The sequence below is a fragment of the Anomaloglossus baeobatrachus genome, chromosome 5 (assembly GCF_048569485.1).
Source record: "Anomaloglossus baeobatrachus isolate aAnoBae1 chromosome 5, aAnoBae1.hap1, whole genome shotgun sequence".
In the NCBI taxonomy this organism is placed as follows: domain Eukaryota; kingdom Metazoa; phylum Chordata; class Amphibia; order Anura; family Aromobatidae; genus Anomaloglossus; species Anomaloglossus baeobatrachus.
In genome coordinates, this window is record NC_134357.1 from 306,736,603 (window position 1) to 306,763,761 (window position 27,159).

Consider the following 27,159-nt stretch of genomic DNA (forward strand, 5'->3'; position numbering starts at 1 on the left):
CCCCTATTGAGGGTCATGGGAGTCAACTGTAGCCTATCTAGGTTTTTTCCTTTGTCAATACAAGAGGGAATAAGATGATTATTCGAAAAGGAAATTGCCAGGAATACCCAGGAAAGAGAAAAGGTCATCTGCTTCTTGCAGAGTATTAATAAACAATACCAAAACACACGGAAGGTCCCGTGCCATAGTTGAAATATGGAAGAAGCCATATACAGAGAATAAGTGGAGAAAAGGAAAATCTGTACAACGACTTAGTTGCAAAAAGATGTATACATTTTATTGATATAATAACAATAGACAATAATTTAAAATCACAAAGTTAGATAGTGAGTGCCAGCAGGTGGCGCCCTCATGTCACATAGGCACATATGAGCACACTATAAAAAAATCAGCCAAAGAGCCCAGCTGGGCAACACCTGTGAAAAAACACAGATAGCCCAGATACTGGGATAAGCGGACAGAAAGTGTCCTGCAATAGCTGTATAAGTTCATAATAAGATTAATTATAAATGTGATAACATACAATGCAGCACAAAATCAAGGTGAAAAAGAGTGCAAACCCTGAGTACCTATGTGTGGAGTGAGAGCCCAAAAACCCTGACCTATAGGTTTCGGTGTTGTGATCCTTCTTCCGGGGGTGGTCTCATGTTTAAAAGGTACGTCCTTATAAATGGTGAGTCTCCAATCAGACTCCTATCAGCCCGGGCCAATCAGGCCTACCAACACATGGTTACAATCCATAGTAGAATCTAAAATCAATTACCATTGGTGAACAGCACGTGGTGCCGGTGACGTCTACACCCCATGCAGTGGCACAGCACCGGAAATACAATGAAATGGCTCGTACTATGTCACGTGATCAAAAAGTGGGCGTATCCCAACCGCATGTACCAACAACGTGAATCATATAAAGTGTCACCATCACCGGGCCTAACATATAGGTTTGCAATCATCCATGTCCGGCTGATACGCCGGCAGATGAAGGGCGGACGGAACACGGCATTTTCATATGCAGAAGTAATTTAGTAATCGTGCTGCACAGAGCGCAATCCAAAAAAACACATCAAGTACATAAAATACTCTTGCCCACTCTTGCCCACTGACAGACTACACAGCCATGCTTTATATATAGTGTGTTTCCGATGCACAAACTGTAAGTTCCATAAAATGCAGAGTAGTAGTCTTGGCAGGCATCACATCGTTGACATAGAAGCATCCGTCATGTGACCGGTGGGGGTGTAACTCAAAACCCACGTGTGATGCCCATTTAAGGCCCGCAACATGAACGCGTATGCAGTGGCGTAACTAGAGTTGGATGGGCCCCGGTGCAAAGTTCAGACCTGGGCCCCCCCCTCCACATACACCGACACTTGGGGTAGGGGATAATGACGCTGACACTTGGCTCTCACCCACAGCACCCTGAAATCCCTCTATCAGCACCCAGCTTTCCTATGTTCTGATATTTATCTTGTCCTCAGCACCCAGCTTTCCCATATCAGAGCATGAGAAAGCTGGGTGCTGAGAGATGTATAGCAGAGCATGGGAAAGCTGGGTGCTGAGGGAAAGAGCCTTTTACCTCAGCACAAAACGTTCCCATCCCCTGATTGTATCTTTTTCCCCTGTTGTATATAGTTCTCAAAATACTATAATGGCCCCCACATAGCCTTCCATATAGTATAAATGGTCCCACATAACCCTTCATATTAGAATGCACCTCGATAGTCCTCCATGTATTATAATTCACCCCATAGTCCTCCATGTATTATAATTCACCCCATAGTTCTCCATATATTATACTGCACCACATAGTCCTTCATATATTATAATGCACCCCCATAATCCTCCATGTATAAAGTAGCCCTTCAATTATAATGCATTTCCCATAGTTCTCCATGTATTAAAATTCACCCCATACGGTAGTACTTCATATATTATACTGCACCACATAGTCCTCCATGTTTTATAATGCACCCTCATAGTCCATGTATAAGGTAGGCTCCATAGTCCTCCATATATTATAATGTAGCCCCCATAGTCCTATATGTATTATAACGCCACCCCATAAAACTTTACATTGTATTATGCATCCTCATACTCCTCCATGTATAATGCACCCCTTTTTTCCATGTAAAAGGTGTCCTTCATTTTGTATTATGCAGCCCCATAGACCTCCATGTTTAATGCAGCCCTATAGACCTCTATGTATAATACACCCCTATAGTCCATGTGTCCTTCATGTTTATTATGCAGCCCCCCCCAAGCCTCCATATATACTAATGCAGCCAGGCCTCCATGTATAATAATGCAGCCAACCTCTCCAGGCTTCCATGTATAATATACCAGCTAGCCTCCCCAGGCCTCCATGTAAAATATAGCAGCCAGCCTCTCCAGGCCTCCATGTATAATATAGCAGCCAGCCTCTCCAGGCCTCCATGTATAATATAGCAGCCAGCCTCTCCAGGCCTCCATGTATAATATACAGTAGCAGCCAGCCTCTCCAGGCCTCCATGTATAATATAGCAGCCAGCCTCTCCAGTCCTCCATGTATAATGTAGCAGCCAGCCTCTCCAGGTCTCCATGTATAATAATGCAGCCAGCCTCTCCAGGCCTCCATGTATACTAATGCAGCCAGTCTCTCCAGGCCTCCATGTATACTAATGCAGCCAGCTTCTCCAGGCCTCCATGTATACTAATGCAGACAGCCTCTCCAGGCCTCCATGTATACTAATTCAGACAGCCTCTCCAGTCCTACATGTATAATAATGCAGCCAGCCTCTCCAGGCCTCCATGTATAATAATGCAGCCAGCCTCCCCAGGCCTCCATGTATAGTAATGCAGCCAGCCTCTCCAGGCCTCCATGTATAATAATGCAGCCAGCCTCTCCAGGCCTCCATGTATACTAATGCAGACAGCCTCTCCAGGCCTCCATGTATACTAATGCAGACAGCCTCTCCAGGCCTCCATGTATACTAATGCAGCCAGCCTCTCCAGGCCTCCATGTATAATATAGCAGCCAGCCTCTCCAGGCCTCCATGTATAATATAGCAGCCAGCCTCTCCAGGCCTCCATGTATAATAATGCAGCCAGCCTCTCCAGGCCTCCATGTATACTGAGCCTCCCCAGGCCTCTGGCCACCGTGTATTCACTAATTTATATATATATATATATACATAAACAAACAAGTACTCACCCTCTCTCTTCCTGCTCTGTCTTCACGTCTCCTCATTCCACTGCTGCTGTCCTCACTGCTCCCCTCATTCTCCAGCCGCTGCTCTGTCCTCACTGCTCCCCTCATTCCCCAGCCGCTGCTCTGTCCTCACTGCTCCCCTCATTCCCCAGCCGCTGCTCTGTCCTCACTGCTCCCCTCATTCCCCAGCTGCTGCTCTGTCCTCACTGCTCCCCTCTTTCCCCAGCCGCTGCTCTGTCCTCACTGCTCCCATCATTCTCCAGCCGCTGCTCTGTCCTCACTGCTCCCCTCATTCCCCAGCCGCTGCTCTGTCCTCACTGCTCCCCTCATTTCCCAGCCGCTGCTGCTGTTCTCACTGCTCCCCTCATTCCCCAGCCGCTGCTCGTCCTCACTGCTCACCTCATTCCCCAGCCGCTGCTCGTCCTCACTGTTCCCCTCATTCCCCAGCCGCTGCTCGTCCTCACTGCTCCCCTCATTCCCCAGCCAATGCTCGTCCTCACTGCTCCCCCTCATTCCCCAGCCGCTTCTCGTCCTCACTGCTCCCCTCATTCCCCAGACGCTGCTTGTCCTCACTGCTCCCCTCATTCCCCAGCCGATGCTCATCCTCACTGCTCCCCTCATTCCCCAGCCGCTGCTCGTCCTCACTGCTCCCCTCATTCCCCAGCTGCTGCTCGTCCTCACTGCTCCCCTCATTCCCCAGCCACTGCTGTGTCCTCACCGCTCTCCTCTTCCACCGCTGCTCGTCCTCCCCCCTTCTCGTTCTCCGGGTGCTCCGGTCGGCGTCCTCCTGTCCTGCGCTCTGTGCACTCTGAGCACAGCAGTCACACAGGAGTGACGGCACCGCGCAGGCACGGGGGGGGGGGAGGGGAATGATGATGCATAGAGTGCCGCCGGCAGCTCTATGCTTCAACATTACTGTGCACGGTGACGGGGAGGGGGTCCTGCTGCCGCCGCTGACACCAGGTAGGGGGGCCCAGTGTCGGCGGCGGCAGCGGGTCATATAGCCGCCGCGTGGTTTGTGACAGATCAGCGTAGCTCCTCCCTCACTGACAGGAGCTGGCTGCTGAACTGCCGGGCGGCCGCCGGGCCCCTAAGCTCCCGGGCCCGGTTGCAATGGCGACCTCTGCGACCACGGTAGTTATGCACCTGCGCGTATGTCCAGGTAAACGTAGTAGCAAAAAATGAGACGGAGGGGGGAGGTAGCTATGCACCCACGTGTCTAGTACATCACAACCCACACCATAACCACACTTATTCGGGTAAGTGCCATTCAGAGGGAAATGACCAGAGACGGGGTGACTATAGAACGACGTATCCAACACATCAAGGGGAGGGGTTACCATTCAATCTCTAGTAGCCACTGCGGCGCCCAAGCGAACGCCCGAGAAGCACATGTCAATACGAGCGTGTCCGGCCGCAACCACGGAGACCAGTCTCCATAGGAGTAGCCCAAAGGACGTGTCTGCGGCGACGCAGGGCAACTAAGGCAAACACGTAGGCGCACCGGTACAGAGAGAGATGTAATGGAGTTGGATGAAGACACAATCATATGGGAAAATATATGCACGTAAGAAAAAAGACCCCTATGGACGCATTCTATCACACCAAGATGATATCTCGATACGAATAACAATCATAAATACAATAAAATAAATGGTACATAGTAGAATGCGTCCATGTGTAAAGATGCAGTAGTTCCATGCGTTTGTATAATAATCCGATTGGCAGCAATTTTCTTCAAATCCATATATAGATGGTACAGTAGGTCAGGCCACAGCGTGAATACAAGGACGAAACTAAAAAGTAAGAAAAAATAAAAAAACAATTAAAAACAAGACCAGTTTGGTGGAGAGCATGGGGGACACGAACTATGGTTGTGAAAAATAGCATGAAACCACTGACAGAGGGCAAGGTGGCTGCTATCTAAGAGATCTTACAAAAAGGATACAAAACTCAAACATTCATTTAGCCCATGGGGCTGTAAGTTTTTGAGAGTCCATATCCACTCTGTTTCGCCTGTTTCCGTCGAACCCCTGCTATAATCTGGTCTATCCCGCGTACCTTCAACAGGGTGTGGTCACACTGGTGGTATTTCTTAAAATCCCTAGGTATTGTTTTGAGGCCCTCAATGTCCACCTCATCTCTGGCGGCCTGGATGTCACAAACATATTCTCTCATACGGACCTTTAAGGCCCGTGTGGTAAGACCGACATAGATGAGTGGACATGAGCAAGTTGCATAATATACCACAGCCTTTGATAAGCAGTTGATTTTTCTCTTAATGGAGAAAGTTTTACCATCAGAGGAGGTAAAATCAACTGCTGATTCAATATTGGGGCATGCAACACATGACCCGCAGGGTGAGCAGTCAAACCTTGACCTCTGTGGGAGGGAGGAGGAGGAGGACACAAATGGAAGGATGATTTTATCTTTTTTGCCATAGTGGCTTGATGTCAATACATCTTTCAAGTTCCTGGCTTTACAAGCCGCAATTGATGGTCTGTCAGGTAAATAGTTTTGTAGGATAGGGTCAATAGTAAGGATGGACCAATACCTTGACATAACATCCACCATCCGGCCCCAGTGTGAATGGTATTGGGTGATCATTCGAACAGTATTTGAACTTTTCTTGGTTTGACCACCAAATAGCAGCTCATCACGTGGGGAATTCCCTGCCCTATTATAAGCTTTTTTAATGGACCTATTGCTATATCTGCGATCGCGGAATCTTTGTTTGAGGTCCAGGGCTCTTGATTCAAATGCAGAATGTGATGAACAAATCCGCCGTAGGCGGAGGAATTGCCCCAGGGGAATTGCTCGTACAACATGGGCGGGATGGGCTGATGTAGCATACAAGACTGAATTTACTGAAGTATCTTTCCGATATAAATCCGTCTGTAGCTGGCCAGAGATGTCACGTGTGACCAGCACGTCCAAGAATTCAAGGGACGTGTCGTGAAACCTGTGAGTTAGCCGTAAATTTATCTCATTATTGTTCAGATTCTGAATAAATAAATTAAGGTCTAAAGCATTCCCCTGCCAGATAAAGAATATGTCATCGATGTACCACGTACAAAAAGGGACGCGGTCCACCGATGACATCCAATCTGACAGGAGGAGGTCCCTTTCCCACAGCCCCAGGAAAAGATTAGCATATGAGGGCGCAAAAGCCGCCCCCATCGCTGTGCTCTGGAGCTGTAGGTATAGGGACCCCCCAAAAACGAAAAAATTATGAGTTAAGGCAAACCTCAACAGATTCATGACAAAGTCCCTCTCTGTCTCGGACATGCTGGTCATAGATAGAAAATATGAGGTAACCCGTAGTCCGTCGTGATGTCGAATGCTCGTGTAGAGCGATTCGACATCACAAGAGACCAACAGGGAACCCTTACCCACATATAGGGAATCAATTTTTTGTAAAAAATTACTCGTATCCCTCGTGTACGAGGGAAGAGTCTCCACTAAGGGCTTGAGCAGGGAGTCAATGTATATACATACCCGTTCTAAAAAGTTGCCTACCCCTGACACGATGGGTCTACCAGGTGGTGTGTTCACATCTTTATGCACTTTAGGCAATAGATACAGTGTCGGTACCGTTGGTTCAGCCACAAGCAATGAATCAAATAGTCTCCTCTCTATGATCCCACTATCCAGGGCATCCCTCAACAGACACTGTAATTCTTTAGTGAACTTGCTGAGGGGATTGAATGTAAGTCGCTGGTAACACTCACTAACCCTGAGTTGTCTATATGCCTCCTTTTCATATAGGGTACAGGGCCAAATTACAATATTCCCACCCTTGTCGGCTGGTTTGATTACTATGTCATCCAGTTTCTTGATCCTGTCAATGCAGCTCCTCTCTTCCTTCGTCAAGTTGTCATTGTAGATGTTAGTAGGAAATTTAGAGAATTCATCAGAGACGAGCTGCACGAACAAGGAACAAGTCAACATTGGGACAGGCCGACAAGGGCGGAAACTTTTTAGACTTAATCCGTAACCGAGACGGAATCTTACCCAGGGCATTAGAGGAGTGCTCCTCAGATAGTTCCTCGAGAATACGTAGAGCGGTCTGTTCAGTCTCTGTTGGGAAGGTTTTTTGTAGATCTTCGTCATGGAACCATTTTTTCATTATCAATGCCCGAGCTAAGATATGTAGGTCCTTCACGGCTGTAAAGGGATTGAATCGTGAACTGGGTGAAAAAGTGAGACCCCTAGCCAAAACCTCATTATCTAAGGTTGAAAAAATGTGTTGAGATAGGTTTATTACCTTCGGAGTCCCAACTGGTTTCCCCATCGTTGGAGGTTTCTTACTATTGTTGCCAATCGATTTTAATTCTCCCTTCCACTTAGTCCCAAGCCGCGTAGTCATAGGGGACAAAGACTGATCCGACACTTCACCTGTAGACGAAACCGAGGATACCGACACCGACCTCCCACGAAAAAATCGTGGCATTGACTTACGCCATCTATATATTTTCAGTTGTTGGTAGTCCATCATGTCACGTGCAATCTTTTTGGAATGTGTCTCCCTGATTGATTTTTCCCATTCTTCAGAGTTGGTAGCCATCAATGCGTCAAAAGCCGTAATCTCCTCAGACGAGGACACTGCCTTCAGATCTAAATAAGTTGTGTCCAACTCCTTCTCCACTTTCTCAAGGGTTTTGGAGTTAAAATGAACCAATAGTTCCATGGTTGCGGCCGGACGCGCTCGCGGTGACGTGTGCTTCTCGGGTGTTCGCTTGGGCGCCGCAGTGGCTACTAGAGGTTGAATGGTAGCCCCTCCCCTTGATGTGTTGGATACGTAGTTCTATAGTCACCCCCTCTCTGGTCATTTCCCTCTGAACGGCACTTACCCGAATAAGTGTGGTTATGGTGTGGGTTGTGACGTACTAGACACGTGGGTGCAAAGCTACCTCCCCCCTCCCTCTCCCTTTTTGCTACTACGTTTACCTGGACATACGCGTCCATGTTGCGGGCCTTAAATGGGCATCACACATGGGTTTTAAGTTACACCCCCACCGGTCACATGACGGATGCTTCTATGGCAACGATGTGACGCCTGCCAAGACTACTACCCTGCATTTTATGGAACTTTCAGTTTGTGCATCGGAAACACACTATATATAAAGCATGGCTGTGTAGTCTGTCAGTGGGCAAGAGTATTTTATGTAGTTGATGTGTTTTTTTGGATTGCGCTCTATGCAGCACGATTACTAAATTACTTCTGCATATGAAAATGCCGTGTTCTGTTCGTCCTTCATCTGCCGGCGTATCAGCCGGACATGGATGATTGCAAACCTGTATGTTAGGCCCGGTGATGGTGACACTTTATATGATTCACGTTGTTGGTACATGCGGTTGGGATACGGCCACTTTTTGATCATGTGACATAGTACGAGCCATTTCATTGTATTTCCGGTGCTGTGCCATTGCATGGGGTGTAGACGTCACCGGTACCACGTGCTATTCACCAATGGTAATTGATTTTAGATTCTACTATGGAGGGTAACCATGTGTTGGTAGGCCTGATTGGCCCGGGCTGATAGGAGTCTGATTGGAGACTCACCATTTATAAGGACGTACCTTTTAAACATGAGACCACCCCCATAAGAAGGATCACAACACCGAAACCTATAGGTCGGGGTTCTTGGGCTCTCACTCCACATATAGGTAAGCAGGGTTTGCACTCTTTTTCACCTTGATTTTGTGCTGCATTGTATGTTATCACATTTATAATTAATCTTATTGTGAACTTATACAGCTATTGCAGGACACTTTCTGTCAGCTTATCCCAGTATCTGGGCTATCTGTGTTTTTTCACAGGTGTTGCCCAACTGGGCTCTTTGGCTGATTTTTTTATAGTGTGCTCATATGTGCCTATGTGACATGAGGGCGCCACCTGCTGGCACTCACTATCTAACTTTGTGATTTTAAATTATTGTCTATTGTTATTATATCAATAAAATGTATACATTTTTTGCAACTAAGTCGTACAGATTTTCCTTTTCTCCTCTTCTTGCAAAGAGTTCAAGATGAATTTGGACTTGTTTTTCTTGAAAATAAGATAAAAGCAGTGACCTTAACAATGTCGCACCAGCTTCTTGGATGCGTGCTAGGAGTGGGTGTAATTGATATTTCATTTTGATGGTGCGAGTTACTATACGACTGTGCTCTTAATAGCTGATTGCTATATAGTCTGCAACCGCAGCTTAGAATCTAGCCAGATTGCTGGAACCTGCCGTCTGCAGTGTCCCTCTGCTTATTCGATGCTGCAGAAGGAAAGCTAACTCTGCTTACAGAATTAGAAAGTACATAGGCGCACGACCATGCCACTGGACTGAACTGTCAATCTTCAAAAAGGAAGCTGAGAGTTCAAGAGCAGTTTGCCCCTGAAAAAATAAATTATGTGTTGCGGACGGGGGCCGGGCCGCTGCAGGGGCTGCTCGGATCCGGGTTCATTACTGCGGCTCGAGTGGTAGCCGGACCCGGGTTCGTACAGCCGTCCGTCCTCACAACCATAGGAAGGGAGTATTTACAGGGGATTGATTTGTCGGTGACGCCACCCATGAGTTGCGGTGAGAGTTGGTAGCATCGCCGCTGCCTGGTGATGGAATGCCCGGGGCTGATGGAGCGGGGCAGCAGGATGGAATCCACGAGTAGGGGAGGTGTAGTCCAAGGGCCCAGTTGAATGGGAGCTGTGTTTGCAGAGAGGGACATGCAGGGTTGGACCGGGGATAGATGGTGTACTCACAGTTCCAAAGAATTGCACACAAAGTCCAGTGGTAAACCAAATTAACAGTGACCGCTCGCCTCCGGCAGGTGTATTCGGGTCCCACACCCGGGTGTAGGAAACAGGGGTCCCTTCCTCCTGCACTCAGTGTTTGTATCTTCACTGGGACAACTCCGCTTCTAACGGGGAAGTCCACTCCCGGTACTGTTTATGTTGGGAGCTGTGGCCTGCAGTTGTGGAAAAATGCTTCAAAGTAAAAATTCTTTAAAAAAAAAAAAAGTATTAATAGTTTATTTTTATCAATTAACAAAAATCAAAGTAAATCAGAAAAAGAGAAATCTAAATCAAATAATATTTGATGTGACTGTCCTTTGTCTTCAGAACAGTATCAAAGCTTTTGTTCCTCTAGGTACACTTGTACAGTTTTTGAAGGGAGGTTGTTCCAAACTTCTCGGAGAACTAACCACAGATCTTGTGGATGTAGACTTGTGCAAATCCTTGTGTTTCTTTATGTAATCCTGGACAGACTCGTTGAGATCAGGGCTCTGTTGGAGCCACTACATGGATTGCCCAAGGATCATGAAAACTGGATCTCCTAAAGTCCTCTATGCCAATGGAGTTGTTGTTGGCATATATGGTCACCACTCCATTCACTATCTAAGGGGCTGATGGGGATAGCCAACTAGGTGATCCAAAGCTGGACATCATATGTCACTGATCCTGAGATTCTGCACACCAAGTGTAAAATTATAGCAGATGTAGAGCCAGAGTATTTCTTATACAATGCATAGACTTACAATTTGTTATCCTTCACTCTCTCTTTAGGTTGTACGAACTGAATCAGAGGGACATCTGAAAGTGAGATACTGCACTTTATTGGTTGACGTGTTATTGTTTTGTCGTTCAGTGTATCTCAGCCAGAGTATAGTTGTCGAGATGCAGCTTCTATCATTGTTTATCACTTGGGATCACTTTAGGCTTGGCTATATTTAAAGAGTAGTGTGTGAGTGTGGCCTTATTGTGGTGAACTGCTGTTTGAGAGGATTAAAGGGAATCTGTCACCAATATTTGTGATCTCATCTGAGAGCAGCATAATGTAGGAAAAGAGACCCTGATTCCAATGATGTATCACTTAGTTTACTGTGTGCAGCAGCTGTGACACAATCAGAGTTTTTAGATGTAGCCATGCAGAAGAACTTATAGCTAACCCTGCTCACACCCCTTATTACCATCTTTCTATGTGCAATATATAGTGACAATAAGCCACTAATCAGAGTTGGGGGCGGGTTGGACCAGGAAGTATATGGGCACCTAGTCCAGTAGTGCTAATCTCTTACTGATAAAACATTGTTATATTAAAACAGCAGCACACAGCATAATAAGTGATAAATCGCTAAAATCACTGGCTCTGCCCCTAACTCATGCTGCCCTCAGATTACATAGCAAAGTTTGCTGACAGATTCCCTTTAAGTACATGTAGCCTATCCAGTCACCAGTATATTCCGAGAGAGTTTGGTGTCTTGTCTTTATATATTCTTATAGATATAGGTTTGAGTGTACTTGTTGTATTTTTGTCCTTAAATCTGGTGAAACTGTAAGTCTGCTGGCTTTTACTGTTTTTTTGTGACTGTGTTGGAATATTTCTGTGTTTATGATGATAGTGTAATCCTTATTTAAGATTGACTTTCCCATATTCCACATTGCAGGGGGTTATTTTTTGTGTTTGTCAATCTTGTAGAGGCCAGTGAATTGTACAGTTATGTGATTACATATATATGAATGAGTTATGGTGTGAAGAAAGATATAAAGTAGGCAGGACATCATTCACTAATATGGGTATAGCTAAAGGCCGCTTTACACGCTACGACATCGCTCAAGCGATCTCGTTGGGGTCACGGAATTTGTGACGCACATCCGGCCACTTTAGCGATGTCGTTGCGTGTGACACCTATTAGCGATTTTGAATCGTCGCAAAAACGTTCAAAATCGCTAATCGGTGACATGCCCCCCTATTCCCAATTATCGTTGCTGCTGCGTGTACGATGTAGTTCGTCGTTCCTGCGGCAGCACACATCGCTATGTGTGACACCGCAGGAACGAAGAACATCACCTTACCTGCGGCCGCCCGCAATGAGGAAGGAAGGAGGTGGGCAGGATGTTACGTCCCGCTCATCTCCGCCCCTCTGCTTCTATTGGGCGCCTGCCGTGTGACGTCGCTGTCATGTCATTAGAAAGGAGGCGGTTCGCCGGCCAGAGCGACGACGCAGGGCAGGTAAGTGCGTGTGACGGGGTTAAGCGATGTTGTGCGCCACGGGTAGCGATTTGCCCACGTTGCACAACCGATGGGGGCGGGTACGCACACTAGCGATATCGGTAACGATATCGCAGCGTGTAAAGCGGCCTTAAGGCTAGGTTCACATTAATACAGTGCTCAATGTTTAGCTCTATGTTGGATTTCAGTCAAAATCTCAAAAAACTGTATTCCAAAAGTGATCCATTCACTTGAACAAAGCCGTTCATCACATGCTAAACTTCGTTTTTGTGCATGTATGAAAGAGACTGACTACTACCAATATAGAGGCCAGAGAATGTCTACATTGACTATATTGGCTTCATTCAAGTGCATGGCTCCATCAGGGCTCTGTCGGGATTTCCAATGGAATACTAGATTTTGTGAATTTCGATGGAAAAACTGACTTAATGCTTGCCATAGGTCACTGTATTATTGTGACTGAACAAGACTTTTCTGATCTTTATCTAATTATAACTTACATAATATTTTCCATGTCTAAAGCTCTATTCACATTGTACTTGGTTAGGTTCATTGTTTGTAAAATAAGTCAGAGTGTCACAGGAATGGAATTATCTTAAATAATGTACTTTTAGCTAATTTTTACCAGTTTAAATCGGCATAACATTATTTTTAATCTGCATATTACTTTTGCTTTCCAAGGAAGCTGGGTTCTCCAAAATATAATGTAATGGCTCTGCCAGCTGACCTCCAAAAAATGTATACCACACACTAAAGCGGGCTTTACACACTATGATATTTCTAGCAATTGCTAGCGATATCGTACGCAAAAGCACCCGCCCCCGTCGTGCATGCGATATCGTGTGATCGCTGCCGCAGCGAACATTATCGCTACGGCAGCGTCACACGCGCTTACCTGGTCAGCGTTGTCGCTGTGACTGCCGAACAATCCCTCCCTCAAGGGGGAGGTGCGTTCGGTGTCACGGCGACGTCACCGCGACGTCACTAAGCGGATGGCCAATCAAAGCGGACGGGTGGAGATGAGCGGGACGAACATCCCGCCCACCTCCTTCCTTCCTCATTGCGGGCGGGACGCAGGTAAGGTGAGGTTCCTTCTTGCTCCTGCGGTGTCACACATAGTGATGTGTGCTGCTGCAGGAACGACAAACAACATCTTTAAACAACCATTAACAATTTTTGGTTTTAGGACGACCTCTCCATGGTGAACGATTTTCCCCACTTTGGAGGACGTTTAAGGTCGCTGGTAAGTGTTACACACTGCAATACCGTTAATGACGCCGGATGTGCGTCACTAACGACGTGACCCCAACGATAAAACATTAACGATATCGTAGCATGTAACGACCGCTTTAGCATAGATGAACGAATAAACACGTGGGACTCTGGCCCAGCAGTCAAGTCAGTATTCCATAGAGACCTAGGAACTAGATCCTACCTGATGGCATCCATGGCTCTTTTTTTCATTAGCCGGCCTGACACCCCAACAATGACATTGTATCAGGTCACCTATTGGAAAGGAGAACTTCGGATGCCGTAAGGTAAGGCCTCTTTTCAGCTGTCAAAAAATACTGACCTGACAGTATTGGAGATGAGCAACTTAATTTGCTTATCGCTAATGCTGAACGTAAAAAATGCAATATGTGTGTATTGTGGAAGATGAACTGACATGTACACACTGTATGCTAAGCGTTAAAGCTGTCCATTCACATTAGATTCATATATCTGTGGATCCCATCGCCAATTTTATCTGTATAAGGCAATCCTGTCAGAAAACACAAGAATCGGGTACATTGTACTTCCCGACATAAGTCCTTTATCAGCGGTCCGAGCTGTGTAGCAGCAGCTTTTCTCCCTCTCCCGAGTTTGCACATTGATTGGGAGGTCAGGCGATAAAGCTGTCTTTGCAACAAGCGTTTGATTGACAGCATGTCGTGTATCCAGCACTGGAGAGGTGACAGTTTCCAAGATTCGCAGTGGAGATGCTATGTAGGCACTATCCTTAAAGCACGTTAAAATGGATACATTTTATACTGCTGATTTTGCCACAGTTCCATTAAAAATTGCCAAAAAACCTACATATAAATGTGGATGTTGAAGATTTTGATTCAGAATTGCTGCAGATTATACCCTATCCATTGCAAATAGTGAAATCTGCAGCAAAAAATGACATGTTGAAGAATAAAAATCCTTTGCTGCTGTAATGTGCTATGGATTATCAATACATGAAAAATCACAGTGTTCTGTTCTTTATAATACTCTTGTTTAAGCATTTTCCTAAAATTTGTGAAGAACATTAGTACCATTTAATATAAAGGTGCACATATATATTCTTGTAAATACACTGTGTTACCTACATGGCATGACTTATATGTCTTTGATTTGCACTAAAGATGTACTGGAAACTACAGATAAATCTAAACTTTGCTCCAGTCGAAAAACTTAGTATTGGAGTGAGGATTGATATGGATATTCCTTTGTTGATCAGACAGTGCAGTATATATAAGTGTTTTCATCTCATTCATTAGTAATCCATTATTTTGTGTCATTGGATACAATTTGTATTCAGGAGACATTTAGGTAACATTTTATTTTATTCTTTTCTTATTCTTGGACATTTTCCCTCATTTAGATTCCTCTAGCGGAGATGGAAGGACTGTCCTTGACTTCAGATATTATGTCCGAAAAGTCCTGGTCCTTAGCCCTAACGGACGACTCACTGCCAGATGACATCGTGTTTAGCGTTCTTGAACCAAAAGTATCCACATTTATTTCTATCATATTCTGGCTCGAAATGAATCACAAATTTCTGAACATCTGCTTCAATTTGTTTTATAAAGAAAATAACTTCCACAGGGATTCATATGGTTAATTGCCCCCCACAATAAGGTTATCATGTTTTGCCAATATATTTTGTGTATCAGTTCCCCTTTCTTTTGAGACTCTGCTTTCAGTAATTCAGTAGATAAAATTCATCCTAATATTGTGGTATGACATACCTCCCAAGCGTCCCGGATCCAGAAAGATTGTTCCAAATTTGGGGAGCTATCACATGAGTTCAAAACACAGATTCTGCTGTATATAACAGTGTATCAGGGAGTCAGCATGTCCTTATTCTACCATTTTGTCTATGTAAAGTCTTGCCAGAACCGTTAGATCATACAGTGGGTGAAAAAAGTATTGAACACATCACCAATTTTCTAAGTAAATATATTTCTAAAGGTGCCATTCACATGAATTTCTCACCAGATATGGGTAACAAACCATTCAATCCACACAAGCAAAGAAATGAAACCGTAGATGTTCATAAATTAAGTTATGTGTAATAATGAGAAATTACACAGGGAAAAAGTATTGAACGCATGAAGAAAGAGAGGTGCAAAAAGCCATGGAAATCGTGACACCAACTAAAATCTATCGATACGTATAAAGCAATCCTGACACTCAGGGGAAAAAAATATCAGTTGGTTCAACTGATGGCCTATAAAAAGTGTCTCATTACCAAGGTGCCTCACAAGAAACATTTCATGATGGGTAAGACTAGTGAGCTGTCTCAAGATCTTTGCAACCTTATTGTTGTAAAACATACTGATTTGGTACAGAAAAATTTCTAAACTAATGAAGGTGTCAGTGATCACTGTTAAGGCCATAATCCAAAAGTAGAAAGAACATAATTTCATCATAAATCAGCCATGACCAGCAAGATTTCAGGCAGAGGAGTGAAAAGAATTATCAGAATAATTGTCCAAGACGAAGACCACCTGTGGAGAGCTACAGAAAGACCTGGAAGCAGTAGGTATAATTGTTTCAAAGAAAACAATAAGTCATGAACTCAACCTCCATAGTCTGTATGCACGCTCACCACACAAGGCTCCATTGCTGAACAAAATACATGTTCAAGCGTGTTTAAAGTTTTCTCAACAACATTTAAACAAGCCTGTGAAATACACCCCCAAAACACCATACCAACAGTGAAGTATGGAGGTGGGAACATCATGGAATGATGCTGGTTTTCAGCATATGGTGCTGGTAAACTTCATATAATTGAAGGAAGGATGAATGGACAAATGTACAGACATTCTTGATTAAAATCTGCTGCCATCTACCAGGATGATAAAGATGAACCAAGGGTGGACATTACAGCAAGACGATGATCCCAAACACGCCGGCAAGAAAAGTCTCAATTGGTTTCAGAGAAAACAAAATAAAGCTGCTAGAATGGCCCAGCCACTCACCTGACCTGAGTCCATTAGAAAATTTATGGAAGGAACTAAACTTCAGAGTTCATAGAAGGAGCCCATGGAGCCTTCAGGATTTGAAGCATGTTTGTGTGGAAGAATGAGCCAAAATCACACATGAGCAATGCATGCGACTAGTTTGTCCATACATGAGGCATCTTGAAGCTGTCTTCACTAAAGGCTTTTGTGCAAAGTATTAATTAATTTCATTAAGCATGTTCAATACCATTACTCTGTGTCATTTCTCATTGTTACACATATTGTAACTTAATTTATGGATATCTGTGGCTTATTTCTGTGCCTGTGTGGATTGGATGAGTTGTCACCGACAACAGGTGAGAAATGAATAGCACCTGTAGGCTGGAGTCACACTAGCGTATAGCATCCGATGCGAGAGAATTGTCAGTTTACTGTTATCCGATGCTCTTGCATGTGAGGATCAGTGCACAGATGTGGAGAACAGGGAGAGATTAATCTCTCCATCTTCACCATTGTCTGTCTCGGTGTATATCGGAGACATCTGAGTGCAGTACAATGTTTCACATCCACCCATAGACTTGTATGGCTGAGTGTGGTCTGAGATATGCTGCCATACACAACATGCTGCAATTTTTTCTTCAGCCCGAATACAGCTGAGGAAAAACTTGCAGATGAACACTGCCTCATTGAATAACATTGGTGCGAGTGCAACGCATTTTTTTCTTACCGCATTGAACTCTATTTATACCCAAGTGGGAGCGATGTCTTAGAAATATATTTACTTAGAAAGTTGGTGACATGTTCAATACTTATTTCACCCACTGTATGAGAGTCTCAGGCTACATGACTGTAAGGCGGAGAAGAGGAGCAGGACATAGCCACGGTTTGTGTACGTATGTATGCACGTTTTTCTTTCGGAGTGTGTGTTGATGTAGAAGAGTAGTGTGTATCGTAATGTAGAGTTGTGTGTTGAAATTGCAAAGCTTTGCATGTTGATCTAGCAGAACTGTGTGTTTTGATAGCAGAATTGTGTGAGTATATTGCAGAGCTGTGTCTTAATGTAAAAAAGATGTGTGTTGTTTCAGAATTGTGTATGTGCGTTGATGTAGCAGAGTTCAGTATGCATGTAGAAGAGCTGAATGTGTTAATTAATGTAGCACACTTTCCTGTGTGTTGATGTAGAAGAGCTCTGTGATTATGTAGCTGAGCTGTGTGTCTCTATGTAGCAGAGTCATGTATGTGTGTTGATGTAGCAGGCTTGTGTTTTCATGTTGATGTACCGTGTGTGTGTTTGTGTGTGTGTGTGTATGTATGTATGTATGTGTGTGTGTGTATGTGTATGTGTGTATGTGCATGTGTGTTCATGTAGCAGACTTGTTTATGCTGATGTTGCATTGCATTGCAGAGCTGTGTGGGGTCATCATAGTGTGTGTGGTTCTTTGTGGGTGGGTCTGTGGAGATATCAGAATGTGTGTGCGGAATGTACTGTGGGGATATTATACTGGTGAGCACTTTGGGGGGCCTTTTACTGGGTTTGGGGGAATGTACTGTGGGGGCATCATACTGTGTAGGGCACTGTGTGGGACACAAAAGGGTAACCATACGTGTGGAAACACTAATAGGCTTCAGTAGGCGTGTGCACATTCCTGGGTGTGCTAATAAACAGAACTGGGTGAGATTTGGGCAACTGGCTTAGCATAAAATAAAAATTACCATGGCACACTATGCAGTATATGTCCCTATTTGTTAGCTTTTAAACTTGGGAGGTATGTGGTAAACTTAAAGCTGCAGATTCCTATTCATTGACAAAAAGCAGAAATTTTAAAGGGAAGCTATCATCAGAAAATTGCATATTGAATAATTCAGGTTTTTGTGTTACATGCAGTAACAGCAATTAAAAGAATAGTAGAAAACGTAACTTTTTAATATTCACTCTAAAACACACACAAATAAAGTGCCCATGTGGATAAAGTGAATAACAATCAGTGGATAAGTGCAAATAGTTTTCAAATCTTTCGCTAATGTTACATCCCTAATGGGTTAACAAGTAGAATTTTAGGTAAAATCTGTCCTTAGGCCTTGTCCTCCAACTCAGGAGAAATCCATAGAATATATATAATAAAGTCCTATATATTAAATATCACCAACACCTGCAAATATCATCTGTATGAAGTGTCACGCATCCTGGGTCCCTTTCCATAATAATGTCCCCATCCTGGGCCGAATCCTGTAAGAAATGCCCCTTATCCTGGGCCCTTTCCTATAATAATGTCCCCTGTCCTTGGCCTCTTCCTATAATATTGTCCCCATCCTAAGTTGCATCCTGTAAGAAATGTCCCCCATTCTGGGCCACTTCATATAAGAAAGGTTTCCCATTCTGGGCCCTTCCTATAATAATGTTCCTATCCTGGGCTGCATCCTGTAAGAAATATCCCTTATCTTGGGCCCCTTTCTATTATAATGTCCTCATGATGGGCCACAGCCTGTAAGGGGCCCTTTGCACACTACAACATCGCAGGTGCGATGTCGGTGGGGTCAAATTGAAAGTGATGCACTTCCAGCGTCGCTCCCGACATCGTAGTGTGTAAATCGTTTTAACTACGATTACCGAGCGCAAAAGCATCGGTATCGTATGATCGGTGTAGTGTCAGTCATTTTCATTATTTTGGCTGCAGCGACGGTACGATGTTGTTCCTCGTTCCTGCGGCAGCACACATCACTGTGTATGAAGCCGCAGGAGCGAGGAACATCTCCTACCTGCCTCCCCTCTGCAATGCGGAAGGAAAGAGGTGGGCTGGATGTTTATGTCCCGCTCATCTCAGCCCCTCCGCTTCTATTGGCCGCCTACCGTGTGACGTCGCTGTGACAACACACGACCCCTTAGGAAGGAGGCAGGTCGCCGGCCAGAGCGACATCGCAGGGCAGGTAAGTGCATGTGAAGCTGCCGTAGCGATAATATTCGCTACGGCAGCTATCACAAGATATCACAGCTGCGACGGGGCGGGGACTATCGCGCTCGGCATCGCAGCATCGGCTCTCGATGTCGTAGTGTGCAAAGGGCCCCTAAGAAATATCAACAATTCTGGGCCCCTTCCTATTATAATGTCCCCATCATGGGCTGCATCCTGTAACAAATTTCCCACATCCTAAGCCTCTTACTATAATGTTCACCATTCTGCTTCTCTTTTATAACACATTTAAAAATAAGTTACACAAAAATATTCTCACCTTACCCTGTTCGCACAATGTGTGGCATCCTCCATACCCAGCGGAGAGGTCGGCAGCTGACTTCGGTGTCCCAGCCAATGCCAGTGCATGATATCTCTACTATGAGCAGCCTGTGTCTGGTTTGCCGATATCAGCTGCCAGCCTCTGATTAGCCAGTGGCTTGTATTGCAGTTCAGGGACCTGGCAGGTCTCTGCACTGCAACACACTTCAGCTAAATGTGCCTCCTCGAACGCACATCCAGCTGAAATAGGCACCGTTGTCGGTGACCGTGATTGTTAAAAACCTGCTGCTCCACTTCCCTTCACAATGACCTTTGCACTGGCTCATTTGACATTACAATACAGAAGATAGAGTCAGGATCTACCCATTGTGGCTGTGTACATGTGGAGTTCCCTGAAAAAACAGGAGGTTACAGTCTAAAAAAGCCCAGTGGCAAGTAAGAAAATAACAAGACTTTTATTTTAATGTGATATGTAAAAAAAAAATCTAAAAATGTTTAAAAAATACATTTAAGCAGAAAACCTGATTTAAACAAATATGACATTTCTGATGACAGCTGCCCTGTAAGTTAGGCTCATTTATATTAAAGTCAGGATTAAAATGCTGATAACACAGCATCCACCAATCACAACAGGCACAAGTCACAGCAGACTCTGTTTCCCTTCCTTCAGGGATAACATTTGCACAGGTGTCTGACTATTGTGACCATGTACATGTTCCTGAAGCCACACAAATTTAAAGTCTAAACCAGCCCCTGTGGTTAGTGTGAAAATTCGAAGACTCCAATTTATTATTTTTAATACATGTTTTGAAAAATTGACAAATAGTCTAAATTACATATAAGACAAAAACCTGATTTAAACACAATAGTTAATTTATTAATTATAGCTGCCCTTTAAAAAGCATAAGCAATTAACCAGAATGCTTTTAAACTTTATACAATGAGTAACATTTATTTGCTGAAGCTGTAAAACACCTTAAAGCCAAAAGCCTAAAACATGTTCCAGGTCCAATGTGGAAGGGCTCTTTAATTTAAAGAAGCACTCACATAAAAGTTTTATCATTTTAATATATTGCAATCATCATATTATATAACACTGTGTACTTACAATTACTTCTTTTGCCCTTCTACAAAGTTAATGCTTCTGTTTTCTATTAAGTCTATGACATCACATCATTAAAAACAGACTAGCTGAATACTTCTAAGCTCTATGTAGAAACAGGAAGTCTCTTTTTCTCTTCATGAGTCATCATTAGAACTACAAAGGGTTTTCAGTTACTTAGATTTGTAGTTTTAATTATGACTTATGCAGGATAAAAAAATTCCGAATAATTCAAATGACCCAAATTCTCATGAAACATTAAATTCTTTATTATTTTATTAGACAAACACACAAGAAAAATATTAAAAAGATGGATAATGATATAAAAATATCCTGGGTTCAACAAGTGTTAATTTTTCTTTTTTTTAATATTGTACATGATAAATTCACACAGGTTCACCACACACAATTTTTTTGAACAAATGTTTTGTACATATGTTTTTGTGAAGTTGGTCTCTTGCAAAAGTATTCAACCCCTAATCCGCCCGCATCAAGGTCAATTATAATATATAAGGTCAATTATAATATATAATTTGTGATCTATAGGAAAGTGCCAGTGCATTAGCATACAGCTAAAAATGAATAAACAATTTGAGAGACCAAAGATACATGAGATGAATGAGGGGTTGAATAGTTTTGTTTAGGGGTGGAAATAATCTGCTTATTCCAATGAATCTATGCAGAGTTATTATCTTAGTTATTATCTTAGTTATAGTTATTATCAGAGTTAACAGAGCAAAATTCAATCTGTTTCGTTTCGTTAAGACCCACCCCTTCTGAGGAAGATACGAAACGATCGTTAAGGGGGATCTTGGGTTTCTTATGTAAGATTTACATTTATGCTTTGGTTCATCACTGCTCTGTATGACCTGTTTGACACAATGTTGATTTGATCCTTGTACCTGCCTGATAAGTATTGCTGTGACCACACCAGTGTCTATGGCTTAATGTTATGCGGCTTGTCTAGTAACACACTGGTGTAATCTAAGGGTACCTTCACACTTAGCGATGCAGCAGCGATCCGACCAGCGATCTGACCTGGTCAGGATCGCTGCTGCATCGCTACATGGTCGCTGGTGAGCTGTCAAACAGGCAGATCTCACCAGCGACCAGTGAACAGCCCCCAGCCAGCAGCGACGTGCAAGCGACGCTGCGCTTGCACGGAGCCGCCGTCTGGAAGCTGCGGAGACTGGTAACTAAGGTAAACATCGGGTATGGTTACCCGATGTTTACCTTAGTTACCAGCGCACACCGCTTAGCTGTGTGTGCAGGGAGCAGGGAGCCGCGCACACTGAGCGCTGGCTCCTTGCTCTCCTAGCTACAGTACACATCGGGTTAATTAACCCGATGTGTAATGCAGCTACATGTGCAGAGAGCAGGGAGCCGCGCACACTGCTTAGCGCTGGCTCCTTGCTCTCCTAGCTGCTGTACACATCGGGTTAATTAACCCAATGTGTACAGCAGCTACATGTGCAGAGAGCCGGAGCCGGCAGCACAGGCAGCGTGAGAGCTGCAGAGGCTGGTAACTAAGGTAAATATCGGGTAACCACCTTGGTTACCCGATGTTTATCTTGGTTACAAGCTTACCTCAGCTGTCAGACGCCGGCTCCTGCTCCCTGCTCGCTTCATTTGTCACTCTCTCGCTGTCACACACAGCGATCTGTGTGTCACAGTGGGAGAGCGCCTTTGAAGAAAACGAACCAGGGCTGTGTGTAACGAGCAGCGATCTCGCAGCAGGGGCCAGATCGCTGCTCAGTGTCACACACAGCGAGATCGCTAATGAGGTCACTGCTGCGTCACAAAAAGCGTGACTCAGCAGCGATCTCGGCAGTGAGCTCGCTGTGTGTGAAGCACCCCTAACTCCTGCAACAAGATTAAATCTTGCTCTGTTAACCCTTAATATACCTGCTTGAGAAGTATTGCTCTAAAGACATCAGTCTTTATGATGTTATGTGGCCTGCCTGGTAACATGCTGATGTGATATTATTCCTGTTAATCATATAACAGATTGAATTTTGCTCTGTTAACTCTTAACATATAGTAGATACATAGGTATATTGGGCATTTGTTTACAGCAATTCATGTGACAACGTGTTTATAAAGAATTTTTTCTGATGCAGTTTTTATGGCTTGCCTTAGAGATAATAACTCTGCATAGATTCATTGGAATAACCAGATTATTTCCACCCCTAAACAAAACTATTCAACCCCTCATTCATCTCATGTATCTTTGGTCTCTCAAATTGTTTATTCATTTTTAGCTGTATGCTAATGCACTGGCACTTTCCTATAGATCACAAATTATATATTATAATTGACCTTATATATTATAATTGACCTTGATGCGGGCGGATTAGGGGTTGAATACTTTTGCAAGAGACCAACTTCACAAAAACATATGTACAAAACATTTGTTCAAAAAAATTGTGTGTGATGAACCTGTGTGAATTTATCATGTACAATATTAAAAAAAAGAAAAATTAACACTTGTTGAACCCAGGATATTTTTATATCATTATCCATCTTTTTAATATTTTTCTTGTGTGTTTGTCTAATAAAATAATAAAGAATTTAATGTTTCATGAGAATTTGGGTCATTTGAATTATTCAGAATTTCTGATATTTGATGACCCTCAAAATAGTTTGATAAGTTGGAAATTTATGCAGGATAAAGCCTTACTATTTCTAAATAGAGCTTAGAAGGATTCAGCTAGTCTGTGTTTAATCTCGGAATGTCATAGGCCTAATGGAAAATAGAAGAATGAATTGGGTAGAAAGGCAAAAATGAGCAATTCTAAGCACATATGTATGTACATAAATATGATTTTTGCAAATATTATAGGGATGTTCACTTTGATGGGAGTGCTTCTTTATAGGGAACCAATCACCAGGATTTTTGCATATAACCTAAAGCCAGTGCTATGCTGGCACTATCAGTCTGATTCTCTACATACTATTAGTGGTCAACTAGGATTTTTAGGTTTTGAAATCCAAGAAAGTAAAGTTTATAAAATCAGCAGATACTTGAGTGACAGCAGCTGAGGAGCAGATAATATCTGAGGGGGTATTCATAGTTATCCCCTCCCCCTGTTAGAATTAGCATGAGTATTATACAATCGATGTAACTTTTCACTTCCAGGACCCATGGTGAGGCCATACCCATGTGACCAGAAGGGACGGGGCCTCAGCTAACAAAGCTGATATCAGTAAGCAACATTTTCCTATTGGCTGAGGCGCCGCCCCTTCTGGTCACATGGGTATTACCTCACCACGGGTTCGTGAAGTGAAAAATTACATCTATTGTATAATGCTTATACTAATTCTAACAAGGGGAGGGGATAACTATGAATTCCCTCTCCCAGATATTATCTGATCCTCAGCTGCTGTCACTCAAGAAGCTGATGATTTTATACATTTTACTTTCTTGGATTTCAATACCTAAACATCCTAGCTGACCACTACAGGTATGTAGAGAATCAGCCTGATAGTGCCAGTATAGCACTGGCTTTAGGTTATATACGAAAATCCTGGTGATTGGTTCCCTTTAATACTTAACAAGTCAAGATGGAAAAACTTGACAATATACTTATGGTTGAAAATTCTTCTACACTCCAGCACCTCTGCCTTTTAATTCCTGTACATTGACTGGATTGATGAGTAATTGCCGTGCTGGAATGTGGAAAAATCTTTAAAGTAAAAAGATTGAAATGCTTTTCGTTTTCCATTTTGAGCTGTAGACCTTAAAGGATATGTTAAAACAAGGTTCATTTCTGTGTTACATACAGATTTTGTGGCAAATCTTACTATTTGCTTTGGATTTTGCTGTTTGCATTGTACAGGATTAGAAAAAGGGGCTTAGTTTGTTTCCAGAGACAGCACCACTCTCACTCATGCATTGTGTCTGGTATTGCAACCTAACAATCTTTCTGACTTGAGCACCAATACCACACACAGTCCAAGGGTCAAGACAACCCTGCTGCTGACACAAATACAACCATTATTGTACCTGCTGTGCTTCAAAAACCTGACAGCTGCACATATCTAGTAGTTGTAGAGGAGGATTGTAGCTACTGTATATACTGTATATCAGTGCAGGTTTATAGGTAGCGGAGTAGCCATAGAGGGTACAGAATTTACATGACAGTCCCAGTTTTCGAGAGCACTAATATCATATCTTAGAACAGAGGTATAATGGGACAGTGCAATGATGTGAAGTTTGGTCATGCTATATTATCCTGAAGCCCCCTTTATGAGAGAGAGTCATCCCACTAAGTCATTACACACAAGGGTAAGTGCCAGTTAGGGAGTTGGCTATTAAAAACGCACAAAAACGCAGAAGCAGTAAAAAACGCATGCGTTTTGCGCGTTTTAGCGTGTTTTTTACCGCGTTATTGTTGCTGCGTTTTGTTTTTTTTACAATGCATTGCATGGGTGATAAACGTTGGCAAAAACACAGAAATAATTGACATGTTGCATCTTTGTCATCACCACAAAAACGCACCTAAAACAAAACTGCACTGTGCGGACAGCAAAAATGAAAACTCATAGACTTTGCTGGAGAAGCAAAGTCATGCAGTTTTAAGACCAAAAACGCACACGAAAAACGCGCAAAAACGCGGCGAAAAACGCACTGTGCACACATAGTTAAATCTGTCCCTGTCTTTGTACGCTTTTCATGAACTATTGAACTTTTGGCATGAGTGTTTGTATTGTAGGTATGCCCCCCCATACAAGCCTCCTAAGGCCTTGTGCGCACTAGGCGTTTTTGCTGCGTTTTTAGCAGCGTTTTTTACCGCGTTTGTGTGCTGAAAACGCAGTGACATTACTTCCCCAGCAATGTCTATGGGTTTTCATAAGCGCTGTCCGCACACAGCGTTTTTTTGTAGCTGCGTTTTTGTGGTGACCACAAAAATGCAGCATGTCAATTATTTCTGTATTTTTCACTGCGTTTTTCACCCATTGAGTTCAATGAGATGTTCAACAACGCAATGAAAAACGCATATAGCTTCGTTTCTATGACTAAAAACGCAGCTATAAACGCAAGGGGTGGGTACTAAAGTGACGTGTACAGGAAGAGGATTCCTTCTGTTGGTAAACACAGAAGCGTGAATCCTTCCGGTACCGTCACGGTGCCATGTCAGCTCCCGTGCGGCGTCATGTCTGGGCGGGAGGTGGAGGCAGCGTCGAAAACAAAAGTGAACAGTAGAAAAAAAAATGTCATACTCACCTGTCTGCAGGGTCCCGGCGCCATGCCCACTCCCAGCTCCTCTCCCGGCCGGTACCGCCGCTCTGGCTGTGTGCAGTCTTCCCAGGCACGTACAATGCTTGCAGGACCTGGCGATGGATCACCTGATGCAGTCACCTGACGCATCAGCTGATCGTAATTCTCGCGTTGTCGCCGGCTTTTTAGCGCCCAGCCGCCTTAACTTATCAGCTGATCCTGCCGTCAGGAGACTTCATAAGCTGATTACCGGCAGCTCCTGCAGCGATGGGACAGGATCAGACTCTCATCCGATCGCTTCAGGAGCTGCCGGTAATCAGCACATAAGTGAGTATTTATTTTTTTTTCTACTGATGCATCATCTGATTGTATAAACGGCTTTTATACAATCAGCTCATGTGTGATGTGATTCACATCCTAGAACCTGACACATCATCTGATCGCTTTGCCTTCTAGCAAACCGATCAGATGATATTGGATCCGGATTGGACGGCGCGGGACCCTTGACCCAGGATTACTGCGGAGGGGGGCCTCTTTATTTCAATAAAGATGGAGTCACTAATTGTGTTGTGTTTTATTTCTAATAAAAATATTTTTCTGTGTTGTGTTTTTTTTTTATCATTACTAGAAATTCATGGTGGCCATGTCAAATATTGGCGTGACACCATGAATTTCGGGCTTAGGGCCAGCTGATAATATACAGCTAGTCCTAACCCCATTATTACCCAGCGAGCCACCATCACCAGGGCAGCAGAGTTGGATACAGCACCAAAAGATGGCGCTTCTATGAAAGCGCCATTTTCTGGGGTGGCTGTGGACTGCAATTCGCAGCGGGGTTGCCCAGAAAGCTTGGGCACTCTGCACTGCGGATTCCAATCCCCAGCTGCCAAGTTGTACCTGGCTGGACTCAAAAATTGGGCGAAGCCTATGTCATTTTTTTTTAATTATTTCTTGAAATTCATGAAATAAAAAAAGGGCTTCCCTATATTTTTGATTCCCAGACGGGTACAAATAGGCTGCTGGGGGTTGGGGGCAGCCTGTACCTTCCTGCTGTACCTGGCTAGCATACAAAAATATAGCGAAGCCCATGTCATTTTTTTTTTCTTTTTGGGCAAAAAACTGCTGCATACAGTCCTGGATGGAGGATGCTGAGCCTTGTTGTTTTGCAGCTGCTGTCTGCTCTCCTGCATACACTAGTTCTGC

The 27,159-nt window shown here is 43.7% G+C and overlaps 1 protein-coding gene across 6 annotated transcripts in view; it reads left to right on the top strand.

The window, feature by feature from the left end:
* CACNA1G (calcium voltage-gated channel subunit alpha1 G) overlaps positions 1 to 27,159 on the top strand; it is a 561,987-nt gene that overhangs the window by 499,187 nt on the left and 35,641 nt on the right. For 4 of the 6 annotated variants that reach the window (XM_075349676.1, XM_075349672.1, XM_075349671.1 and 1 more), the window contains one exon: positions 14,819 to 14,944. The exons of 1 other annotated variant lie outside the window; for it this stretch is intronic. In XM_075349676.1, coding sequence (XP_075205791.1) covers positions 14,819 to 14,944 — 126 coding nt within the window. Of the gene's footprint in view, positions 1 to 10,742; positions 10,776 to 14,818; positions 14,945 to 27,159 lie in introns of all 6 variants that reach the window. One more of the 6 variants, XM_075349674.1, reaches the window with a different exon arrangement.